The sequence below is a fragment of the Rattus norvegicus genome, chromosome 19 (genome assembly GCF_036323735.1).
Source record: "Rattus norvegicus strain BN/NHsdMcwi chromosome 19, GRCr8, whole genome shotgun sequence".
In the NCBI taxonomy this organism is placed as follows: domain Eukaryota; kingdom Metazoa; phylum Chordata; class Mammalia; order Rodentia; family Muridae; genus Rattus; species Rattus norvegicus.
The window spans coordinates 55,557,072-55,580,193 of record NC_086037.1 but is presented as its reverse complement, the minus strand read 5'-3'; the positions used below and the strand labels follow the sequence as shown (position 1 = coordinate 55,580,193).

The window sequence follows — 23,122 nt, the reverse complement described above, 5'->3', positions numbered from 1 at the left end:
CTCCCTTCTACTTTGGCAGTGTGCAGCCAGACACCAAGCTCTTGGCGGGGTTTCCTTGGTTCCTCTGCTCTACACTCTGAGCTGGTGTGGATGCAGCAGCTCCAGTGTGCGTGCGCTCATGGCCTGAGGTGACAATGCTTCCCTTCAGATACTGGCCTTGCAGCTGTGGATCCAGGCCAGGGAGCCTGACAATTGCTCGTGGTAAATGTCTCCATAGGAGTCGATGTGTTCTGAGAGTTCTAACCTGGGCCTGCTGTTTTGACTTCTGGTGGACCTCAGCTATCATGCCTGGTTCCGGCAGCGTCCTCACTCATCCATGTGGGCTCCCTAAAGTTAGAGAGACTCCCTACTTGAGGAGTTCCTGGATCTCTATATATAATGTTGGGTTCTGCACTGAGACCCCTTCTCTGGAGTGTTTTACCTTCCCAAGCTTCCAGAACAGGCCTGAGAGGTACTGTCCAACCTGCCCATTAGGGTGGCTGCTCCGGGCCCTGGCAATGCCATCTTAGGAGAACATGGGGGATTTACCAGCCCTGTCAGGAGCTGTGCGGCTGTAGAGTCTGGGGTCTGACTTGGAGATTTGGGCAGAAGGCTTCACCTCCACCTCCCCAGGTCCCTTGTCTTCATGTCTGCCTGGTATGGTACCCTACTCTCCCCTGCTGGTCTCTGCCTGCTGTGTATAGTCCTAACTTTCTCTGTCCACAGAGAAGGAGAAAAAGACCAATTTTCAGGGAGACCCAGGACTCTTCCTAGCATTCTCACCTCAGACAGTGGCTTCCCCTGGCAACCTTGTGACTAGTCTCTCCTCCTGAGGCATCAGCATCAGCCTCGCTGGGGGAGGAAGAGCAGCTAGCCAGCCACTGCACTGGCATATGCTATTCCTGCCTTTCTGACTGCATCTGATATTCACGGCGATGACAGACAGTCCTTCGTTCAGGAGCTGTAACAACCAGAGCTTCTCTGGTCTTCACATCTTTAGTCTAAGACTTCTGTGAGATTGTGTGAACTGAGATGGTTTTCTGTGGCTCTTTACAAGTGCCCACTTAGCACTGGGCTGAGCAGCGGGAAACAGAAGAGGAAGTTAAATGCTACTACCCACTACTGGCATCAAAGAACAAACATCAGAGCAGTGCACTGCAGAGCTTTCTGGAAACTGGTAACAAGTTCAGGGTCTGAAAGGGCCAGGAGTTGGTGAAAGGGCAGATATGGTGAGAGAAAATGGCACAGGGAGAACTAGGAGTCTGGAGCCAAAGAGAAGGTTTTCTTTACTTTGTACCCTTTCTTACTGCTAGCCCAGAAGGCTGTAAATATGCCTTCTGTGATCATCTTTTCAGGGAATTTTAAGATCTATGAAGAAGGCTTTGGTGCAAATGTTTCTATCCCAGGAAACCTTCACTGGATTGAATGCAGAAGAACAAGGAAGAGCCTTAGTCATGAGGTGTCCTTGAGACTCACCCTGGAAGACGCATTTGTCCCAGGACATGATTATAGCTTAGGATCCCTGTGAGCAGGATTTGAGCCAGTGACCTTCCTCCCCTCAGGATCCCACTGCAACACACTGGAGCAGAGACCAGTCAGCCACACACCAAGATATGCAGGGGACTCCAGCACCCACATGTTCTGGCCTTTGCAGAGAAGAGCCCCCTGTCCCCAGACAGCTTCAGAGCCAGGTCTGAGTTCAAGGCTGCTTGGGACCTGTACTAAAGCTAGCTCAGGCAACTTAGGGAGACCTTGCTGTAAAACGAAGCCAGGTTAGTGGTAGAGGTCTTGCCTGGCATGAGTTTGATGGCTCGTGTGGTAGCGGGTGGGGGAGAAGCCTGTGCATCTGAGAATCTGAGGATTCCCTTGGGGAAACTATCCGTGGCTGAGTCTACAGCAAGACTCAGGGACGGTGGCACCTCATCAGTGGGTGGCAGGACCCTGGCTGGGTGATATGGTGGCAGTGGAGGCAGGGCATAGTGACGGCTGCACATTTAACAATGGAAACATGCATTTTACAAATGAGAGGATCAACAGCCGGGAAATGGTATTTTTAGCTACTGTGGCTCTTTGCTTCAAAGGCGTATGTTTCATCTAAAACCAGGCAAACCTCCTACAAAGTCTGCCTGTTTGCAAGGAGTGATTAGCATAATACGAGTGGGAAAAAGAGGCTGGGCTCCTCATGGAGGCAAGAGAGCCTACTATGGGGGGGGGTGTTTCTCCTGGAATTTAACAAGTCTTATCAATGAAGCTAAATTAAAGCCCCCATCTTCACTTGGAGCAGCCACCCTGCCCTCCTGGTTGTTATCAGGTGTGCTGCTTAAATGCAGCCAGAGCTTGGCCCTGGCAGGTTACTGTTAAGGGTGCTATTTAAATATCATTTTTGGGCTGGTGAGAGGGCTCAGCAGGTAGGGGTGCTTGTTGCCTAAACTGAGGACCTGAGTTCTGTCTCCTGGACATACACAGCAGAGGCAGAAAACTGATTCCTGCAGCTGTCCTTTGACCTCCACACCCTATGCCCAACACACACACACACTAAACAATTGTGAAACATTTAACAGTGCTTTTGTCTTGTTCAATTTCCTGTAATTTTAAACTTCAGGGGTCTTGGGTTGCCCATCCAGATGTACTTTTTAGGTGGTTGGTAAGAGCCAAGTCAAGGGTAACCGAGAATGGGTGGCAGAGGGGATAATCATGAGGTCACATCTGAGGGAGGCAGCCCATTAAGGTCACAAACCATGGGTTGGACAGAATTGCCTCTTGTCTGTTTGCTTGACCCATGGCTACATCTTTAATGCCTGTCTTTCTGTAGCTGGACACTAGTCAGCAGCCTGAAGAAGGGACCCTGATTGTACACTGTGAAGACATTAAGACGGTCCTTAGAACACCACAGGAGTGAGACAGGCTATGACCCACCTCCCCAGAGTCAAGCCAGAGACAGGGAACACTTGACAGCTGTTCCACGAACGTCTCTTCTGGCTGTGACACTGGGCCGGTCCACTGTTCTGAGGGGCTGGGCTTCAGGTAGCAGCTTTGCTCTGCACATTACACACAGCCTGGTGAGTGAGAAGGAATGGGAGGGCAGTCATTTCTCTACCTCAGGCTTCTCCCAGGACAGGATAGACAAGGTCAAGAAGCCAGAGAGTTTGCTTTGGGGCGGTCTGTCAGGCTACAAGGGCAGGTGGAAGGAAGGGAACTCTGGGACTTGCCAACTATTAGGGCTAGGCTTCCAACAGAAGTGGGAGGGGTCTTCTTCAGGAAATGAGAGACAGGCGAGGAAGGACTCAGCCCATGGCAGAGGAAGGAAATGGCCTTCCTCAGGGCAGATGACTGGGTAAAGAAGTCTAAACTCTATGGGACCTGGAGCGACCTGATGGAAGCAGCATCCCTCAACAGTCACATGACAGGTGCCACATGCCTGGAGCACAAAGGTCTTTAACTTAGTTCACATAGTCTGCTTAAATCACCTCTCCCAGGAACACAGAACTGGCTGCAGTGCAGCAATGTCCTTGTCAAGCAAGCTGCCTGCATCGCCTTCCTGAATAACCTTTGGAGTTTTCTGATGATGACAGCAGGGAGTGGGGTGAAAGGCTACAGCTGTCACAGTGGACGGGTGAGTCCCTCTATTTCTTTCAACTTTCTCCCGACAGGCTCTGGGCCCCACATGCCTTCTGATTCACTGGAAGTTCTAAAAGCACGAGAGGAAGCCAATTTTTCACTCATGCATACCTGTAATTCAGAGTGCCTCTGGACTCAGGCACTCCTCCCACCCCCTTTCCCCCAATTCCCTGTGGGGAGGAGGACTTTTCTGAGCCAGCTCTGGCCCTTTAGTGGCTCACCGGGTACTGTAGAATCACTTGTGAAGCAGCCTGCACTGCCCTCACTTCTGGGTTCCTGCTCCTTTCAGCCTCCAGCCGTGGACTCAGAGCAGGGTCAGAGTGACCCTGCCTTCCTACTCCCACTGGGTTCTTAGGGACCTTTCATGTCTCAGCTTAGACAAAATTTTCTTCTGGAAGCTTTCCTGGGTTCTTCCACTCCCTGTGCACCCTAGCCCCACCCCCTCTGCTCCTACAGGGCACTATCATGCTGTGAGGCTACTGCTGTGACCATGACTAACCTCAGTGGGCACCAGGCCTGACACTGTGAGTACACAAGGCAGGCTTGCTAAGTGATGAATGGCTGCTTGGTGCTTTCTGGGCTAGTAGCAGCCGCTGCACCTTACTGGATGCCAGGTAGATTCTCATCTGCCCTCACAGAGCTGGGGTGGGCCTATGACACCTGCTCCCAGCAGTTTCATCCTCAGACCGAGGGCTCTTGCCTGGCTTGACAGCTGTGGCCTATTTTCCAGGGCTGTCACTGGGCTCCTTATTTTTACCCACTTGGTATTTTCATTACTGATGCATGGGGGATGGTGAGGGATTGGAGGTGGGGGAAGGGTATGGATGAATGAGACATGGATGCTATGGGGCTGGAGTCAGCAGTCAGGTGGGAAAAGAGGTGGGGCTAGGAATGGGAGTGGGGATGGACCAAATGATTTTTCCTTTAAATTTATTAAAGCAGTGCCCCACCACCGCATTCCTAGATTTTCCCAGTAAGCACTTTCAACAAGGTCACAAATGCACTGGCTCTATAGATTTCTGGCTCCAAACCACTTCAGGCAGCCTTTAAGAGCCAATCTTGGCACAGCTTCACCGAAGCCTGAAGAGAGAAACTAGGGCACTTTTATGCTTTGAGAAAACATCAGATCCAGGTCACAGCTTCCTAGCTTTGTGGAAGCTGTGGGGCACCCTTTTCCTACTGGCCTGAAACTGCACCCTGTCAACACCACCATACCAGAGAAGGATCACACGCTGGGTGGCATTTCTTTCTTGCCAGTTGTTTACCTATGCTACGAGGGCTACCTTGGTTCAGGCAGGCACTATGGTTCAGAGCTGGCATGGGGCCTGGGGTGTTCATAGCACTAACACACTGCTGTACTGAAGGAATCTCTGATCCTGCCTCTAGCAAGGTAGGCGCTCGATCTTCTTCAACTACGCAGGCTCTCAGACTCCCTGGATGCTGCACACATCTTCCTTGGGACTGTGGGGCTGTGGAGGGTGGGGCTGTGAGGGCATCCCAGCTAGGCACAAGTAATTGGTTACTTAAATGTAACTGTAATCTCAGCACTCCTCTGCTAAAAGGGGAGATGGAGACAGGAGAATCCCCAGAAGCTCACAGGTCAGTTAGCTTGGCTTAAAAAGCAAGGTGGCAACAAGGACTTAAACTCAAGGTTAATCTCTGACCTCCACACACACCATGGGATGCATGCACTTGCACACACAGATTTACTAACAAGAACCCAGTTGACCCTTAAGGACTCTCTGGCTGCTGCTTGAGACTCTTGATGTATGTTCTTCAGTAATGCCTGTGGCTTTCATGGCGGCGGCGGGGGGGGGGGGCAATGTGGGAAGGAGCATGAAGTTGGTTCTGCTAGCACGAGTGCCTCCAGTCTCTACCAGGTATAATTCTGCTAGTAAAAGGGAGGCACTGGCCTTCCATGTGTGCTGCCCACATACCCTGGCCACTACCTTACTGCCTGCTCCCATGCTATGCCTGGGGTGTGTGTGAGATCTCTGGGTCAGACACATTGCTTTACTCCACTCTGCTCTCTTGGAGGGATGGAATGCACAGCTGTTGGGAGTAGGGGAAAGTCCCTCCTGTCAGTACCATTGTGGCCTTGCTGCCACTCCCCTGAAGTTGGCATTTGAATCTAGACCACAGGGTCGTTGGGGATGCCTCCTCACCTGTGCCCAGGATGGTTACATAGCCTTCTGCACCCAAGGGTGGGCAAAGAACCAGTAAGGTTCTGGTGCTCTCTGGTCACATTGGTCTGATGAAGTCAAGCCTAGGATAGCTGCTGATGGCCTTGGTACTGAGAAGAGAGGAGTGAACCATGCTGCCATGCAGCTGGAGCCTGATAGGAGAACGATGAGCCAGTCAGCTGTGAAGAGGGAGGCCTAGTTTGGGGGCAGGATGTGGCTCTAGTCTTTGAGGCTTTTAATAAACCAACTCTGTCTCCACTTGCACACTAACTGTATTTAAAAAAAATTTTAGGGGTTGGGGATTTAGCTCAGTGGTAGAGCGCTTGCCTAGGAAGCGCAAGGCCCTGGGTTCGGTCCCCAGCTCCGGAAAAAAAAAAAATTTTTAGGGGTGGGGCTATGGTCTTTCTTTGACTAGGTTGGCTTTGAACTCACGATCCTCTTTTGCTAGTCTCCTGAGTGCTGGGATTACAGGTGTGTGCCAATGTGCCCCATGTCTTTATTAATTTATTATTATTTTGTGTGTAGGTATGTGATGTATATGTGTGAACGCATGTGCCATGGCTTTCATCATTTTGTGGCTTCCAGGGATTGAACTCAGATCACCAGGTTTGCATAGCAAACACCTTTACCTGCCTAGCTATCTTCTGGCCATCATTTTATTTTTCAAAAATCTTTTTTATTCCCATTGCATGTATATATGAGGGAGAGAGGGAGGGAAGGGGGAGGGAAGAGAGAGGGAGGCAGTCCATGTGCAGGTTGGGGTCAGATGGATCCTGGGTCTGGGGACAATTCAGGCTGTCAGCTAAGCCATCTTACTGGGTAGTTTTATTTTTTAAAACTCAAGGCTAAAACTGAGCGTGATATTATACCCCAGAACTCAGGAATGTCAGAGGCAGGAGCATTTTGTGAGTTTGAGGCCAGCTTGGTCTATACAGCAAGTTTCCAGGACAGACAGGATATGAGAGAGAGAGAGAGAGAGAGAGAGAGAGAGAGAGAGAGAGAGAGAGAGAGAGAGAGAGAGAGACAGAGAGAGACAGAGAGAGACAGACAGACAAAAAAGAGAGACAGAGACAGACAGAGAGAGACAGACAGACAGAGATAGATTCTGTGACAAAAAAAAAAAAAAAAATCAAGCCAATGAGCTGAGGCCAAGGGGGCAGAAGGGGCAGGAAGGCAGTGAGGGTTGGCTCAGCTATGAGAATACCCAGCCACCCCTGAGACTTGTTGGCTGCTACGAGCACGGCAGTTACTCCTGACACCATGCTCTGGCATGAGGCTCACCTCTATTATTTCTCATTAATCCTCACAAGCAACAGGGCACTTGGGAGGGAGGTGGTGGCAGAAGACCAGAGGTTCAAGGTCAGCCTGGGCTGCCTGACACTGCCTCTAAAAATGCAAACCAAACCAAACTAACCAGATTAAATACATTTAAAAGCTGGGCATGGCAGTACGCGCTAGAACAGGGGGCTGGAATAAGGACGGGGAGCAGACACAACAGTAGGATCCCTGTGGCTTGGTCAGTAGCCAGTCCATACAATTCATATGCTCCACATTCCTTGAGAGACTCAGTCTTAATAGAAGAAAAGTGGAGAGCAGAAGATAGCTGATGTTGGTCTCTGGCCTCCATGCATGTAGTATGCATACCTACACCCATGTATACACTCATGAACATGCCCAAATTCAGGGTTGGGAGAATGGCTCAGTGGGAAAGCCCATAGTATGTGAAATGCCCTGGGTTCAATTCCTACCTTGGCAAAAATTGTATAGAAACCCATTGTTCAGGAAGGTAGCCATATGTTCTGGATGGCCCAGCATCTTGCAGTGGAAGTTGTCCTTTTGCTTGGCGATAAGTCATTCCCTATTCTGTGTGGGATTTCCTTAGGCTACTTCCAGAATCCCACAGCCCACTCTTGTTCCTACTTGACACACATGACACTGTTTACACCAGTCTCCCCTAGACCATGACCTTCTTGAGACATGATGGCTTGCCATGGTAGCCATGTGTCTGACTTAAAAAAACCAAACAAGGATGATGGACCCTTATGTATTTTCTGGATCCTTGGTCTGAGCAAAGAAATAATGCCTGTGAGTTTTAGATGACTGAGCTCTGTGTCCAGCTCACAGCAAATACCTCACAAGCATAAGCTGGAAATGGGCAGCTTTATGGGATGGTCTTAGGAGTCCCTCAACCCCATGAGAGCAAGTAAATCACTAAATATGCCAACTGTAAAGGACCTAGATATTAAAAGTGTAAGGCATGCCAGAATGAGTAACTGCGGTGTATGCATGTTGGGTAGGCAGATGAAGACCTTTCCACAAATCAGTAAGAAACACACTGGAGAAGTGACATGAGCAGGCTCACCACAGGAAGATGTCCAGAAAGCAAATGAGCTGTAAGTGCTCAGCTCCATCAATCTTTAGGCAATGTGACTAAGAGTACACCTGTACCACCAGAGAAGGGGGTGCAAGCACTCTCCAAAGCACCTCCTAGACACTGTGAGTGCACGTCCACATGCAGTCCCACAATTTCTAGGTATAAACCTCACAAGTGTGTGTGTGTGTGTGTGTGTGTGTGTGTGTGTGTGTATGTATGTACCCGGAAAGACATGCCCAAGGACATTCGTCCACCATGATTCTGAATCACACCGACTGAAAGGAGCCTATAAGCCCACCCGTGTTAGGGTATAATAAAGTATGGTGTCTTGAGAGTGGAAGACCCTATGGAAACATGAACTACTGATACAGCCAAAACAGGAACTGCACAATCTCAGTGTGACTGAAAGAAGCCAGGCTTTCTAAGAGAACACAAAATATAAGTGATGGTTAGAACCTCCAGGAGGTTGGGAGGGGCTCCTTGGGGAAGAGCAGGGAGGTGGATACTTGTAGAACACATGAAGGGAGTGGTCAGTGCTAGAGTGTTGTAGTTCTCATTTGAATGTTAATGCCATGCATGGGACAACTAGTGAAGATTAGCTAAGTCACAATACACCTCTCTTTTATATACCGGCTCAATGTAGGCCAGGTTGCCCTTGAACTCAAAATCCTCCTGTCAGCCTCCTAAGTACTAGATTACAGCCACACGTCACATGTCTGGCTCCTGTGCTTTTTAGTGGTATATTTCTCTTAAAATTTATACTCACGAAAGGTATCATAGAATAGAAGGAGAAAAGACTGTAATGCAGGCAGGAGAGGGAAGAAAGACCAACCCACAAAAATGAGGCGAAAGTGTGGTTAAGAAATGGAGGTAGCCCTGGGTTCGGTCCCCAGCTCCAGAAAAAAAAAAGAAAAAAAAAAAAAAAAGAAATGGAGGTAGCTTTTCCGGAAATAGCAAGATCAAGCTGAAATCAAGTTGGAGCTTCTTGGCACAGGATGGAATCTCCAAATCCTATTCTTTGGGACAGTCAGAGGGCTGGGCATTCTCAGGACGGGCTAGGCATACAGTGTTCTAGCACAAGGAGAACATGCCTGAGGACACGGACTGACTGATGACAGGCTGAAGTAAAGCAGACATGTGCATGGAGCTCGGGATGGGTGCAGAGCCCTTTTGGAGGATGTGGAGAAAGAGGCAAATACTTTGCTCTTCAAAAGGCAGCATCTGGATGGTAGGAATGAGAGCCCAGGCTCAAAGCAAACCTCACATGTAATCTGACCTGACTTCCCTTGAATCTACCTCAAAGGAGAGGGGCTAATGTGGAGGCCCAAGCAACTGATAAGCCAGGGGAAAATAAATGATGCAGGAAGGGATGAGATGTGTTCCTCCGAGCAACAGTTAGGGAGACTCTGACAAGAGAAACACTCACTGTCAAAGTGTCAGAGAGGTCTGAGATTAGCTTGACTCACCAAAGACAGAGTGGGGTAGGGCAGTGTGGAGGTTCAGGGGCCTAGGAGACAGACTGGGAAAGACACATCAACTGAGCGTTTACTTTTGCCTGAAAGGATGGCAGCTAACAGAGTCAAGGAAGGTCATGAAGAACCTGAAGGCGTCCTGTCAGAAGGGTCTCTGTGTGGATGCTCTGTGGGCTGACAACCTGCACACTGGAGGATGCTACCAGAGCAGACAGCAGTTGCTTCTGAAAAATAGCTAAGCTCCTCCCAGAATCCTGGTGGAGTTCAGTACCATGGTTCCCAAGGCCAGGCCTGCCAAAGGTCAGTGCCAGCCATTCTCTAAGAAAGTCTCTGCTCTGTGAAAAGGGGAACCAGTTTAGCTGACATGGAGTCTGGCCCTGGTGTGGAAATGGAGAGATGTGGGCTTTCAGGCTTGCTTTGCCTACCGTGTGGGAGAGCCATTGCACTTCTCTGGGAGGAACATCAGGGATGTTCTGGATCCTTCCAGGTGTGCCTCTTGGGCTCTGTGGGCTGACTGGTGCTCCTGGGAGGAGCTCTGAGGCAGCACAGGGTCACTGAGCTTGCCTGCTAGTGATCATGGCTGGTGCTTCCAGGTATCTGGCTCATTATCCTGTCAATCACTTTCCCTTTCTTGTACTCAAGTTCCCACATCTTGGAAGAAACCTTAGCTCTGGGGTCCATATTCCTGCAGATCATACTCCAAGTCTGAGAGTGAAGGAAGTGGGGTTAATGCTCTGTTACAGGGACATTAAGAAAAGATGCTGACAACAATAACAAACAAAGCCTACAATGTCCTGAGGGCTGAGACAACGCTACAGAAAGTTCACCGTTCACTTCAGATCCCAACGGCCTCTTTGGTGGATTTTCTCACCCTCATTATGAAGAGGCATTTGGCCTGACCTTCCCTGTGGACTGCCTTCTATGGTCACTGTCTGAGGCAGGGTCTCTGGCACCTCAGTTCCCCCAGGCCAAGCCCTTTCCAGGGCTATCATCAACTATGTTCTAAGATAAGGCCTCTCCTTTTCTGTAAGGGGCAACTGGTTTGGAGGTCTCTCTCTCTCTCTCTCTCTCTCTCTCTCACACACACACACACACACACACACACACACACACACACACACACACACACACTAGTCAGGGCTCACTAGGGGCTCTGTAATAACCCTAGGAGCTAAGAGCAATCACATGAAGGACAAGAGAGAACTTCCTAAGGGTCTGTCTCAAAGGCAGCCCCAGGAAGTGTGTGCACATCTGATAGCAGGAGAAAAGGAACTCACCATACAATGGATGGACAGGATGTTTCTGGACCTGTCTTTCCAGGAGTTTACAAGCACTTGGAAACTAAGGATCCCATCTCTCTGTCCTGGCTCTCAGGAAAGCAGGAGGATGCCACATGACTTCCAGTGGCCAATTCCAAACCTGCTATTAATTTTTTTTAAGGTTCTATACAGCAACACACTTTTAGTGGTTGCTAATTCACCAAGCTATCTGAGTTATCAATGTCAAAACTCTGTAAGTTTCCTGGCACACTTAGGCAAAGTCTAAACAGATCCCGAGAGTGTTGTAAGTCCATCTGGAAACAAGCTCACAAGCTTCAGACTGAATTTGTTATCAAGTTTTCAGCCCCTGAAAACCATTCTTTATAGTCACCACAGTCCTGCCAGCTGCCTGGCTGTGGGGCTGAGATCTCAGGTGTATAGGCTATAAGTAGGTACTGTGTGAGAGGCTGGATGGGGGCCACGCAGGTGCCACATCCCCATGGTAAGGAGCTCAATACTACACAGTGGGCTGAGCAATTTTCCCCAATCTGCTGCTGAATCTTCCTCTCCTATAGGCTTCCTGGAAACTGCAGCATGTAAGTTGGTTTGTGGGGAGCTTTGCAGTGTGGGCTGTTTTAACCAGGGATACCGTCAAGGACACATGGCTCCTTCTGCCTGTGCTCTGTGCTCTTTAACACAGCCCTGTTCAGAGCACATGGGGGTGCTGCTCTTGGAAGTCCCAGGCTCCCTCTGGACAGTGCTCTGCTCCTCCCACAGGCCCCAGGAGGAACTAATCAACCCCAGCCTAGCCTAACAAGGCCCATCACATGTGGTTTCCATTTCCAAAAAAGAAGACAGCCTTCTCACAGGGCACTCCTACTACCACAGAGTTGTTTCCACTTAGCTCTCAAGTTGAGGGCTGGTTATGCAAAGTGGCTTCTGCTGCACGCTCTCCAAAACAAGAATATCACTTCCCCAGCCCCAGGGTCAGGAGGGGGCACAAATAGGAAAAACTAGAAGATTCATACTAGGAGCCGGGCAGACTTTAATTAAAGCTGGCAAGAGATGTTTCTTCTAAGCAGGTGTTGGCTGTTACAAGGTTTCCTCCAGTTTTGGTCAATGTCCTGTCTCCTTCCCTCAGCTGGGGACCCACTCAATATGGCTGCAAACTAATGGAAGAGCGAACTCCACTTGCAGTCCCAGTAGGAGGCTCAGGGTCTGTCCTCCCAGGCACATTCAGACTGGTGTGTGTTTGCTGTGGCGATTTGTTTTTGTTTTCAAAAAACGAAGGCCACCCTTTAAAGGGGACCGGGAAGAGGTGGCTGGAGTCCCTCACACCACTCTTGGAGGCGGGGACCCGGGAGCCAAGTGTGGTTTTCTGAAATGACAGTTTAACCAGGACAGGGATTCCTGACTCTTTGTTTCCTCAGCATACCACAATGTTGGCTTTTGGGGGCTTGTCCCCGACAGGTAGGTGGTGACTATAAAGAGTCACAAGCTGAAGAGGAGGGCGCCCCTAGGAAAGGGGACTCCAGAGACTGGGGGAATACTTGGAGGATCCTGAGGGTAGGAGGGAATTGAGCTTGGAGTGGGCGGGGTGCTAACCCATATGAACTGCTTGTGGAATCCTCCAATTATAGAAATAAAGAGTGGTTTCTCCTGACACCCTCCTCCTCCTTTGCCTCTGCCTGGCTCCACTACCTACCTCAGTGGCCAATTCTACTATGCCAGTCTTTCTGGCACAGGGCTTATATGCAAACCCAGGGCCTAGGAAGGCAGTGGTAATCAGTAGGAGCATGAGCTAGGGATGTTTGGGAGGGGCTCCCATGCCTATCTGCATTGGGTCGGAGAGCAGGACCAGAATGGAGGACCTTCAAGCTGGGTGTCTCTGGGCTCTGGGTCTTGGAAGGAAGTCCCATGACTGTGTTCCTTTCCTACTTGGGTCTCGGCTCATTCTCTCAAGATACCGACCTCATCCTAGCAGTGCTCCTGTCCCGGGGAGGGTGCTTGAGAGTCATCTACCATCAACTGGGCGGTCAAGCTGCAGACCTTGCATTCACAGTACACAGAGGCTTGTTAAAAATGAAAGCATTCTCTGGCAAGTGCTCTTTGCAAGGCAGCAGGGAGGAAGAGGAGGGGAAACACAGTTGATGGAGCCAAAGGACGCTGGCCAGAGGCCCTGTTGGCAGGCAGAGTGGAGTGTCTTCAGACTTGCTACTTCCCAGCACAGAAGCAGGCTTGTAAAGATCACAGCTGTTGGGTTACGCCAGAGTTCATATCACAGCTTATCAAAGAGGCTAGCTTTTCTCCCTCCTTTCCTTTTCTCCTGTGTATAAGTGGGGTGGTTCACAGGCAGACAAGGCCTGGGCTTGTTCAGTTAGCATTAGCATGAAGGGTGGGAAGAGACCGGAGAGGGCAATGCACACCAACACCTACTTTAGACAGAGTTGGTTTAGTGGGGCTGGGCTGGGCGCTGGTGGATGCCCTGTGCACTGGGGTGACAAAGCTAGCTTTAGGACACAAGGTTCAATTATCCCATCCTCCCATGAAGCCTGTTCCCATTCTCCACAGGCCATGAAGGGAAATGGAGGCCAAGCTCATGTCAGGGGCTGAAGAGCACTTCCTTTTCCTCACAGAATGGCTAGACAGGTACTAATAACATTTGTTTTTAGCTGGGCTGTGGTGGCACATGTCTCTAAAAATCCCAGCACTCGGGAGGCAGAGGCAGGTTAAACTCTGTGAGTTCGAGGCCAGCATGGTCTACAGAGTGGGTTCCATGACAGCCAGGGCTACAGAGGGAAACCCTATCTTGAAAAACCAAACCAAAACAAACAGAAACCCAAACATGTATCTTTTATGGTCGAAGCAAGAAGGACCTGGAAGCATGTCATATGGTTACAAAGGTTATAACCAAGAGAAATTGGGATTTGAACCTGTGCTAGCAGGCTAGTTTTTATGCCAACTTAACACAAGCTAGTCATCTGAGAGGAGGGAATTCTTTTTTTTTTTTTTTTTTTTTTTTGGTTCTTTTTTTCGGAGCTGGGGACCGAACCCAGGGCCTTGCGCTTCCTAGGTAAGTGCTCTACCACTGAGCTAAATCCCCAGCCCCAGGAGAGGAGGGAATTCAAATGAGGAAATACTGCTGAAGGACTGGGCTGTAGGCAAGCATTAATTAGTGATTGATGGGGGAGGGCGCAGCCCATCATGGGTAGCTCACCCTGGGGCTGGTGGTCCTGGGTTCTATCAGAGAGCAGGCTGAGCAAGCCATAAGGATTAAGTCAGTAAGCAGCACTCCTCCATGGCCTCTACATTGGCTCCTGACTCCAAGTCCCTGCCCTGTGTGAATTCCTGCTCTGACTACTTTCAGTGAGGAACAGTGATATGGACGTGTAAACCGAAATAGACCCTTTCCTTCCTAGTTGGTTTTGGTCTGCTGTGTTCCATCACAGTAGTAGCAATCCTAACGAAGACAGAACCGAAGCCTTACTCCAAAAGCCATACACCTCCTTAGGCTTCGAGACTGTGCGAGTGTTTGGGGTACCTGGCCCTTTCCTGCCATCTTCTTCAAACTGCGGGCTGCACTGCCTCAACTTCCCTCAACCAAACCAAGGAAAGGGCCTAGACCCAGATTCAGGCCTGTGAGGCTGTCTGGAAGATGAGAGTTTGCACCATCCTCATCTCAATTCGTGGTCTAAATGACTACATCTACAAGGTAAGGAGCTGAGTGGACAGGAGAACAAGCTGGAGTTCTGGTCTTCCATTCCTGACTCCAGTTCCATATCAAGATGGTGTTTCCCACTCTGGGAAACTGTGGGGTGAGGCAACTGAAGAAAATGGTTTCTCTCTCTCAGTAGTGAGAATCCACCAGATATTTGTTTTCAAGAGCTCTGGATGCCTTTGTCTTCCTACAAAGGGCAGCTGCCCTGGGCCCACTGTCCCAATAATGACATCTAACTTGTTCACAGGAGCCTTTTATCTTTGTCAGTGGGTAGAACTAGAGACCAAGAGGAGCGACTGAGGAGCTGAAGGAGGGGCCTGAGAAACCATCTACTGTGTTCCTCATCGGGCCTGTGGCTCCATTAGTATGTGTGCCATTAGCTGTCCTTCATGCTGTTTTTTTTTCCATTGACATGAAGAGGTCCAGGTTAATGTCTAGTATCTTTTCTTGAGTGCTTTCCAGATTTACTTATTTATCTATCTATTGGCACCAGATCTATCATTGAAGCTGAAGCTGACCAATTCATCCAGGCCAGATGGTCAGTGAGTTTCAGGGATCTACCCATCCCATCCACAAATGCTAGAGTAACAGGTACACATTGCCACACCTTGCTTTTAAGTCAGCTTTGGGGATATAAACAAGTCCTTGTGCTTGTGAAGCATGTACTTAACCGACTAAGCCAGGGTAGACCAAGCTTGCTTGGGCCACTATGTAGCCTAGGCTGGCCTTGAACTCACAGCAATGCTTTTGCGGCAGCTTCCCCAGTGCTGGGATAGCAGCTGCATGTCTGTGATGCCAAATTCTGACCTGTGTATTCTCAGAGCTCACACTGGGTATCTGAGACAGACTAGGGAACTGGCAGTGGTTGGGCAGTGGCTTAGAAGACAGCAGGCTCTCAGGGTACTGAAGGCTGTCTTTTGGGTATGGTGGCAGACAAACAGGATAGCTAGAGCAAAGGCCAAGGGGAGACCATAGTAAAGGATTGTGGTGTCAGTGCCAGGGGTAAAAGACCCTCTGTGGTTGTGCTGGGTTGGGTGAGGCCTGGCCTGTAGGTTGGGCTTACTGCCTTCTTGAGGGAATTCTTGAGGGAATTCAGCTCTGGAACAGCAAGTAACTACCATGCTGGATATTCCAAGTTCCCAGAGGACGGGAGATGACCTATGGAACCTTCTCTTGAGCCATTTGAGGAACTGGGTCTAGGCAGTGCTGGCCCCAGTTCCCTAGCTGTTGAGGAATCCTTGAGGCTCCAAGCGGTCCCAGAGGGACAGCATACTGCATGCTAAATTAGCAGAGCAAGGAGTTTGCAGCCCAGCTCCAAGCGATACTAGTCAGTACACTCTCCCTTAAGCAAAAATGAGAATTCTTATCATTTCCAGACACTAAGGGGATACTGAGAAGACAGCAAAGTCTTACTGGCCTTAAGTCTGTAAAGAGAAATGTGGCAGTGGCCTCCATGGTTATCAGCTTCCTGGAGTCTTAAGTAGGGAGGAGGCCTAAGCATGTCCATGCCACCTGCTTTTCTGCTCTGCTGAGTCTGCGGATGCTGGCTACCATCTTGAGCTTCCATCCCAAGGCTCCAAGCTGCAGCTGGCTACTCCTACCTTTTCCAAAGCTCCCTCTCTCCACTGGTTCAGTCTACCAGAGGAGGACTGCTCATCAAGAGTGCTGACACCTTTGTAGTCTGGAAAACCACATGAAATTAACTGTCACTCATGTGAGGTATTCTACTGTTCTGATGTCTGCTTCAATCTCTTAACTGGAACTGTCCAACTTCATGGGAAGAAAACATAGTGATTTTTCTCTTTTAGCCAGCAAGCTGAAGGACCCACGTGTACCATGAACTCGCTGACTGCTACTGCCATTTCAGCCATTTCTAGACTACAGAGGTTCTTAAATGGTACGCTCCTGGGTCTCAAGCACACTGGACAGATGCTCTACAGCTGCGCTGCCTGCCCGGCCCTGAGCATTGTCCAAAGCAGGTGGGGCAGGTGCTGCTTGCACCTGGTGGGCATCGGCCAGGGATGCTGTTGAAGCATCCCAGAGCTCCACCCAAAGAATTACCTGGCTTCAAACGTGCAGAGTGCCAAGGGGTGATAACCTGTCCCACAGCACAGGGATGACCTTTTGGGACCGAGACACCAGAAGCCCCTTCCTCCTGCTACTCTGTCCTTTTTTATGGGTCAGTTCTTTGGCCCAGTTCCCAAGGTGTCTTCAGCTCCATTCTCTGACTATAATCTAGCCCATGTTTTCCTCCATCAAGTTCCCTTTTCTCCCTTTTTCTGTCCTGTCCCCATCTCCTGGGTTCACTCTGAGGCTGAGCGGCTTCTGTGTCAGCTCCCAGATCTTCTCAGGATTCATCTTCCGTCCTCCTCCTCCCACCTTTCTGGCTCTTCTCAGCCTCTTCAAGTGGCAAATCTGAAGCTTCTTAGGGCTCAACCTCAGACTCCTTCCCTCTCTCGGATTCCTTACTCCCTAAAAATGAAAACTCCACAGGGCAGAACCAACTATAAAAGCACACTCTATAGGGCTGGAGCTGAGCAATTATCTGTTGACTGACTGACTGACTGACTGCATCGTCTGTTTCCAGATGTTGCATCTTGGAATTAGGTCTCTCTCTGAAGCATCAAACTGCTGCATCGACATTTTACTTTGATGTTCTCAAAGCAACTCAGACTCAAGCATGTGACTGTCTTCTCTCTGATAACTCGCCCAGGGCTCAGGACCCGCAAGCCCTTCTGACTCTCCTTCCCCTTGTTTGTCCTGCAGTCCGCCCCCTTGACAATCAGCCAGTCTTGCTAGACCACAGCCTCCTGATTGTCCTTCTTGGCCCTTCTAACCTGTTCTCCCAACACAGCAATCCTTCAAATCAGAAATCTGGTCACATCACTTCCTCAACATGTAGCCCCTCACTGACTTCTGAGTATGGTGAAGAAACCACTCTACTGGGTTCTCTGTGCCAAACAAGATTAAGAGATCCTCTATGGCTGTGTTGGGTAGAATAAGGACTGGCCTGAAGGCTGGTCTTGATGCCCTCTCAAACAGATCTCAGCACGGTTCTTGAGAGGACTCAGCTCTGGACAGCAACCGACTGCTGTGCTGAATACACTGGGGCCCCAGAGGACGAGGAGGAAGGATCCATGAGCCTGCTAAACTCTGTATTTAGGTTCATAGCAAAATGAACTCTTCATGTACATTCTTGCCCTCAAGTCCTCTGTGTAACTGGGGCTCTGCTGGAACTACCCAGCTCCTTGTGGCCACACCAATACTGTCTGACCCATAAGCACTCTCAACCACATTTAAGAACCCTACTACCTTGAGGTTTTGATTCCACTGGTCAAGAGGGAAGCCAGGAAAAGGGGGAGAGAGAAAGAAAGCAGGTGGCTACTTTGTCACAATGTACAGTGGCATTCAAAGCTGTGACATATAGGGCTGACCTGATGATGAATGGGCCTCTGGCCTCCAGGAGCTTCCGTTCACTGCTGAATGTCTGCAGAAGGTTGATCATGAACTTGTAAAAGTAGGAGTTCATGGTGGGCGTGGAGGGAGAGCATTCTAAGCCTTTGGTATCTGTAGAGAAAGAAACAGCCAAGAGTTAATCTGATTGTGTGTCTACAGGGTAATGAGATAGAATACAATACCATTGTAAATGCATTCATTCTCTGTGTGTGTGTGTGTGTGTGTGTGTGTGTGTGTGTGTGCACGGATTTTGTGGGCATGCCTAAGTGTACATACAGTTTATTGGTTTGCTCCTAATGAACATCTCATTGTAAGATCTCCATTAGGTGCTCAATAAAAACAAAGCAGGGCCTAGAGGGATGGCTTTGTGCTTACAGGCATGATTGCAGAAGACTTGAGCTTGATTCTCAGCGCCAACATCAGGCAGCTCAGGAGCACCTGTAATGCCAGTGGCTCTAACACTATCTGGACTCCATGGGAATCTGTGATCATATCCACACATGGCTACACACACACATAATTCAAAATAAATCTTAAAAATAAAAACAAATGAGCACAATTCTCCCCATTATCCCAACACATTAGGTATATGTGGGGTTTGCTTCTCACAGTTAAGGACAATGGCTAGTCAGAGCATAAAGAAGTTAGGCAGCTTGGCATGGCGGTGCATGCCTTTAATCTCAACCCTTGGGAGGCAAGGGCAGGACAGGTGATCTCTAGGAGTTTGAGGCTAACTTGGTCTATGTAGTGAGCTCTAGGACAGGGCTATGTAGAGAGACCCTTTCTCAAAAACAAACAAACAAACAAACAAACAAGGCAACATCAACAACAACAACAAAAAAAACCAAACCCCAAAAACCCCAAATGACTAAAACAAACAAAAAAGAGGTTAGACAGGTGCAACTACTCCATGGCTAACAAGGCCGGCAGCTCTCTTGGGCATAAGACAAAAATCCCTTCTCTAATGCTGAGAAAAGAACTGAACCGTGCACACAATGACTGGACTAAGGACAACCAACACAAAGCACACAGGTGACACGTTTGGAGCCTCGCCTCGCACTGGGAAATAGGTAAAGAAAGGTGTTCTCAGGTGGAACTCCTCCAGCCTGCAAAGCCCGGGCTGGCTGTGTGATGCAGACAGCATCGCTTTCACATGCCTCAGATGAAAGCCTCACACCCTTGCCTTTGGCTGGCTCTCGCAATGTGCACTTGGGTGAAGCTTCCAGCACTGAGGGAACAAGGGGAAGGCTGATGGGATGCTGGGCTTATTCTGGTGTAGGCTACTCACATATCCCACAGGATCCCTCTTCCTTTTAATGCATGGTGGGCCCTAACCACAGTGTTGAAAAGTAAGGGTTCATAGTCTGTCCATTGGGACAACATTGGGACATCTTTGTCAAAAATAACAGCTTTATTAGAGCCTCATTCTTGCCCCATAAAGTATGCCTTTCAAAGCATGCCATAAATAAGTTCTCAGAATATTCTTAAAGTTGTACAGAATATACCACTAACTACAGAATACCTTAATTACCCCTCTACTGGAATCTTGCACCTGTTAGTTTCATTTCCCAGCCTCTCCTCCAAGCCCCGAGAACAAATCCTTATCTCTATGGACTGGCCTATTCGGGACATTCTGCATGAATAAATGGAACCCCATAATGGCTTCTTTCATGCAGCATATATTCAAGGCTCATTTTGGTTGTATATATCTACTCTTCATGCATTCTTACCACTGAATGAGGGACATATCATATTGCATTTGTTAATTCATTAAATGGTGAGTACTTGGTGGTTTCCACTCTGTGGCTATTATAACTAATGCTGCTGTAAACGGTTGTGAGTTCTATATGGACTGGTTTTCCTTTCTCCTGGCTATCCCTAGGAATAAAACTGTTTGGGTCCAGAGGGACGGACTGCCAAGGCACTGGCTGTACCGGAGCTCTTCCTTCTTGACATCCTCTCTAGCATGTGCTACTGTCTTTCACTGTAGCCACTCTAGTGGATGGATGGAAAGTGGTGTTTCACTGGGGCTTTGACTTGTAGTTCTCTGGTGATATTTATGGTGCCTATGTTTATCTCATAGATTCAGCTACTCAAGTTCCTTTGCTTATTTTCAGAATTGAATTACTTGTCTTTTTATTGTTGTTAGAGTTCTTCATATATGAGGTTCTTATCAGGTTGGTGGTTTAGAAACATTTTCTCCTATTCTGTGGGTTTCCCCCCACTTCTTGTCAGGAACACGCTCCACTACAAAGCTACATCTCCAGTCTGCTTTTTTGATACTATCCTCGGAAACAAAACGATTTGGTCTGGGATATACTTTGGTGGTAAGAGCAATTGCCTACCGAGTTCGAGGTCCTAGGTTAAATTGCAAAACAAAACAGAACTTTTGTGGTGCTGCAAGGCCCCATGCATGCATGCTAGGGAGCTTCTGCCACTGAGATACACTGTCAGTCCCATAAACTTGACATTTTGGTTAAGTCCAATATGCCTTTTTCCCCCTTTGGCTGTTCAAGCTTTTGAGATAGTAGGGTAAACAGGGCAAACTGAGGCAGCAGATGCTGTCAATTTCTGATCTGGCCTCTCTGGTTTGGAAGCCTCTTTTCCTGAAAGGTCAGGTAGGCAATGCAGGGGTCCTTGAGGATCACATTTGGCTGTGGAAACACATGTGAGCCTGCAGACGCATCAGGCCAAGTGCATAAAAAAATGTAAAAAAAGCCAACCAGGGCATTACAATGCATCTCCCAAAGGAGATGTGGTCCCACGGCCATGGCGGCGCTAGAACCCCGGAGTCCTGCTTTGTGTTTTCTCTTGATCTTCACAGGGAAGTGGCTGGGAACTAAAAGGCATTTTTCATTTTTTTTCCCCCTTTCCCCAGCTACAGATGCTGCATCCTTAAAAACCTGTCATTATCACTGCGCAGACTCTCAACAGACCCCTATAACCTCTGAACCCTGCTACCTTTAATCCCAAGACCTCTCTACACAACCCTGCCATCCTGAATCCCAAGACTTTTCTAGACAACATCCTCCCAGACAACTGCACCGGGGAGCCTTGAGAGAAAAGCCAGCTTAAGGGCAGGCTGCATTCAACTTTCTGCTGTTTGTTCTGGGTCCTGCTGAAGGCAGCCTGGCTGCCCTGGTCCTGAGTGACTTTGGGATGGCAAACAGTCTCTGCTCCCTGGCCCATAGGGGCCATTTCGAAGAATTGTGTCAAATTCTTACAGATCAAGTAAGAATTTAAGATCAACTGGGGCTGATCTTAGAAGAGGTGGCTGAAGACACAGCTGTAGCAGCAGCCCCTGTCTCCACATCCTCACCCACAGGAGATAAATTAAGTGGTGGCTGTCATGCCTGGCTACCTAACCCACACTCCCAGAGGCACATGAACAGGAATCCAGCAAACAGTAAGCTTTTCCTGGGTGTCTATCTTTGCATTGTCTGGATCTCTGTCTCCTTCCTGCTTCTCTATGTATACTCCAGGGTCATCCCACTTCCAGGCCTAAGGTCACCAGGCTTCGAAGTACTTAAAGGACAAAAGGACCAATGAATAGAGTAACCATCAATAAGTCCTCCCTGGCCTAAGGAGCTGGGTACTCTGGGAACACTGGAGTTCCAGCCTCACAGAGACATGGAAATCAAGTGCAAGCATGGTGTTTGACCTTAGTTTCTTAATGTAAGTAGGGGCAGTAAGAGTGCCCAATAACTGAGACAATACACATAGTGCTGGGTCATGCATGCCACACGTTGTGCTCAATAAATGGGGTGAGTGTGACGTCAGCAAATATCTCTCGTCCTGGCACACTGAGTGGAGCTTTCATTCCTTGCAGAACAGGCTGGACATGCACTGAGAATTAGGATCTCAAACTCACAGAATTCTGCTGAGGCGCTCAGGGTGAAAGAGAAAGAGTTATCTGTGACCTGCGCCATCTCAGCCAACAGACTGGCCAAAAACAACAGGAGAGATGGCTTGGGGTTACCTGGAAACATTTCTGCTCTTCTTAGGAAGGGCTCTCATTGGTCCAAATGGACTCTCAGTGCCTAAGCTAAATGGTAGTGGCCTTTAGTGGAGAGATAGAAAGCACATGGGACAAGTGACTCTAGTTCTTAGAACAGGATCCTCTGGGAAAACCTGTGGACTCAGTCCTTCAAGTAAGCCCATTATCCAAAGACCAAACACAGGAAATGCCACTCTCCCCAACTGGAGCCATGTATCTTTCCCAAGATGCTCATTCAGATGGGAACTTAGGCAGGGCAATTTAGGGGGAGCCACCCAGAGCCCCAGCTTGGTCTGTATTGAGTGCAGGAGCAGGACTTCTGACCTTAGAACCTCACCTGCAGGAAGACATTGAACCCATGCAAGGTCCAAGTCCCAGGCAAGAAAGGGGAGCAGCTGTCAGTGCTCACTGGTGACAGTGGCAGGGTCTGTGAGAGCTCTCTCTACCTTAGTTTTATCTTTTGCCCAACCTCCTCTGACCTCAGCAGCCTTTAGGTCTGCTGTCTGGAGAACCCAAGAAAGAAGGCTCCTGTAAGCCTGTTAGATTCTGGCCTCTCTGCTCAGGCCTTCCTTCAGAGAAACCAGCAGACCCAGATGGGACACTGTCTGTGCCATCACATCTCACCTGAAAAGTGAGTTTAGATCAAAGAGGTGCCCACCCTGCTCTGCACCCCTTCCCTGCTGCTGTCTGGCAAATAGGAGAGCTCTGGTGCAGACCTTTGAGATAAACTTCTCCCTCATCCTAAAAAGGTATAAAAGGCCTCCCTCTTCTGACACCTGGACACCGGTTTTCTTCAGAGAGCCTGCCATGTCTCTCTCTGCTGCTGCATCTTGAACTCTCTTCTTGGATCTCCTACCATGTTGTTGCCTTCTCTGTCCTTTTGTCTTTTGTGTTTAAGAATCATCTAAAGAATCTTCAGGTCCCAGTAATCTGACTCAGTGTCCTCTTGAGTCACCTACCCTATGCAGAACCGAATGGTTCTTGGCCAGGGCTGAGGGCTGAGGGAGGGGGAGGAACAAACTGGCCCCAGGAGTGTGATTGCACTGATTTCTGCCTCACTGCAGCC

General features: G+C 49.1%; 1 protein-coding gene across 1 annotated transcript in view; it reads right to left on the bottom strand.

The window, feature by feature from the left end:
- The window catches only part of Vac14 (VAC14 component of PIKFYVE complex), a 101,329-nt gene that overhangs the window by 21,097 nt on the left and 57,110 nt on the right, over window positions 1-23,122 (bottom strand). The window contains exon 14 of the mRNA NM_177930.3: window positions 18,038-18,170. Within this exon, the coding sequence (NP_808791.1) occupies window positions 18,038-18,170 (133 nt within the window). The remainder of the gene's footprint in view (window positions 1-18,037; window positions 18,171-23,122) is intronic.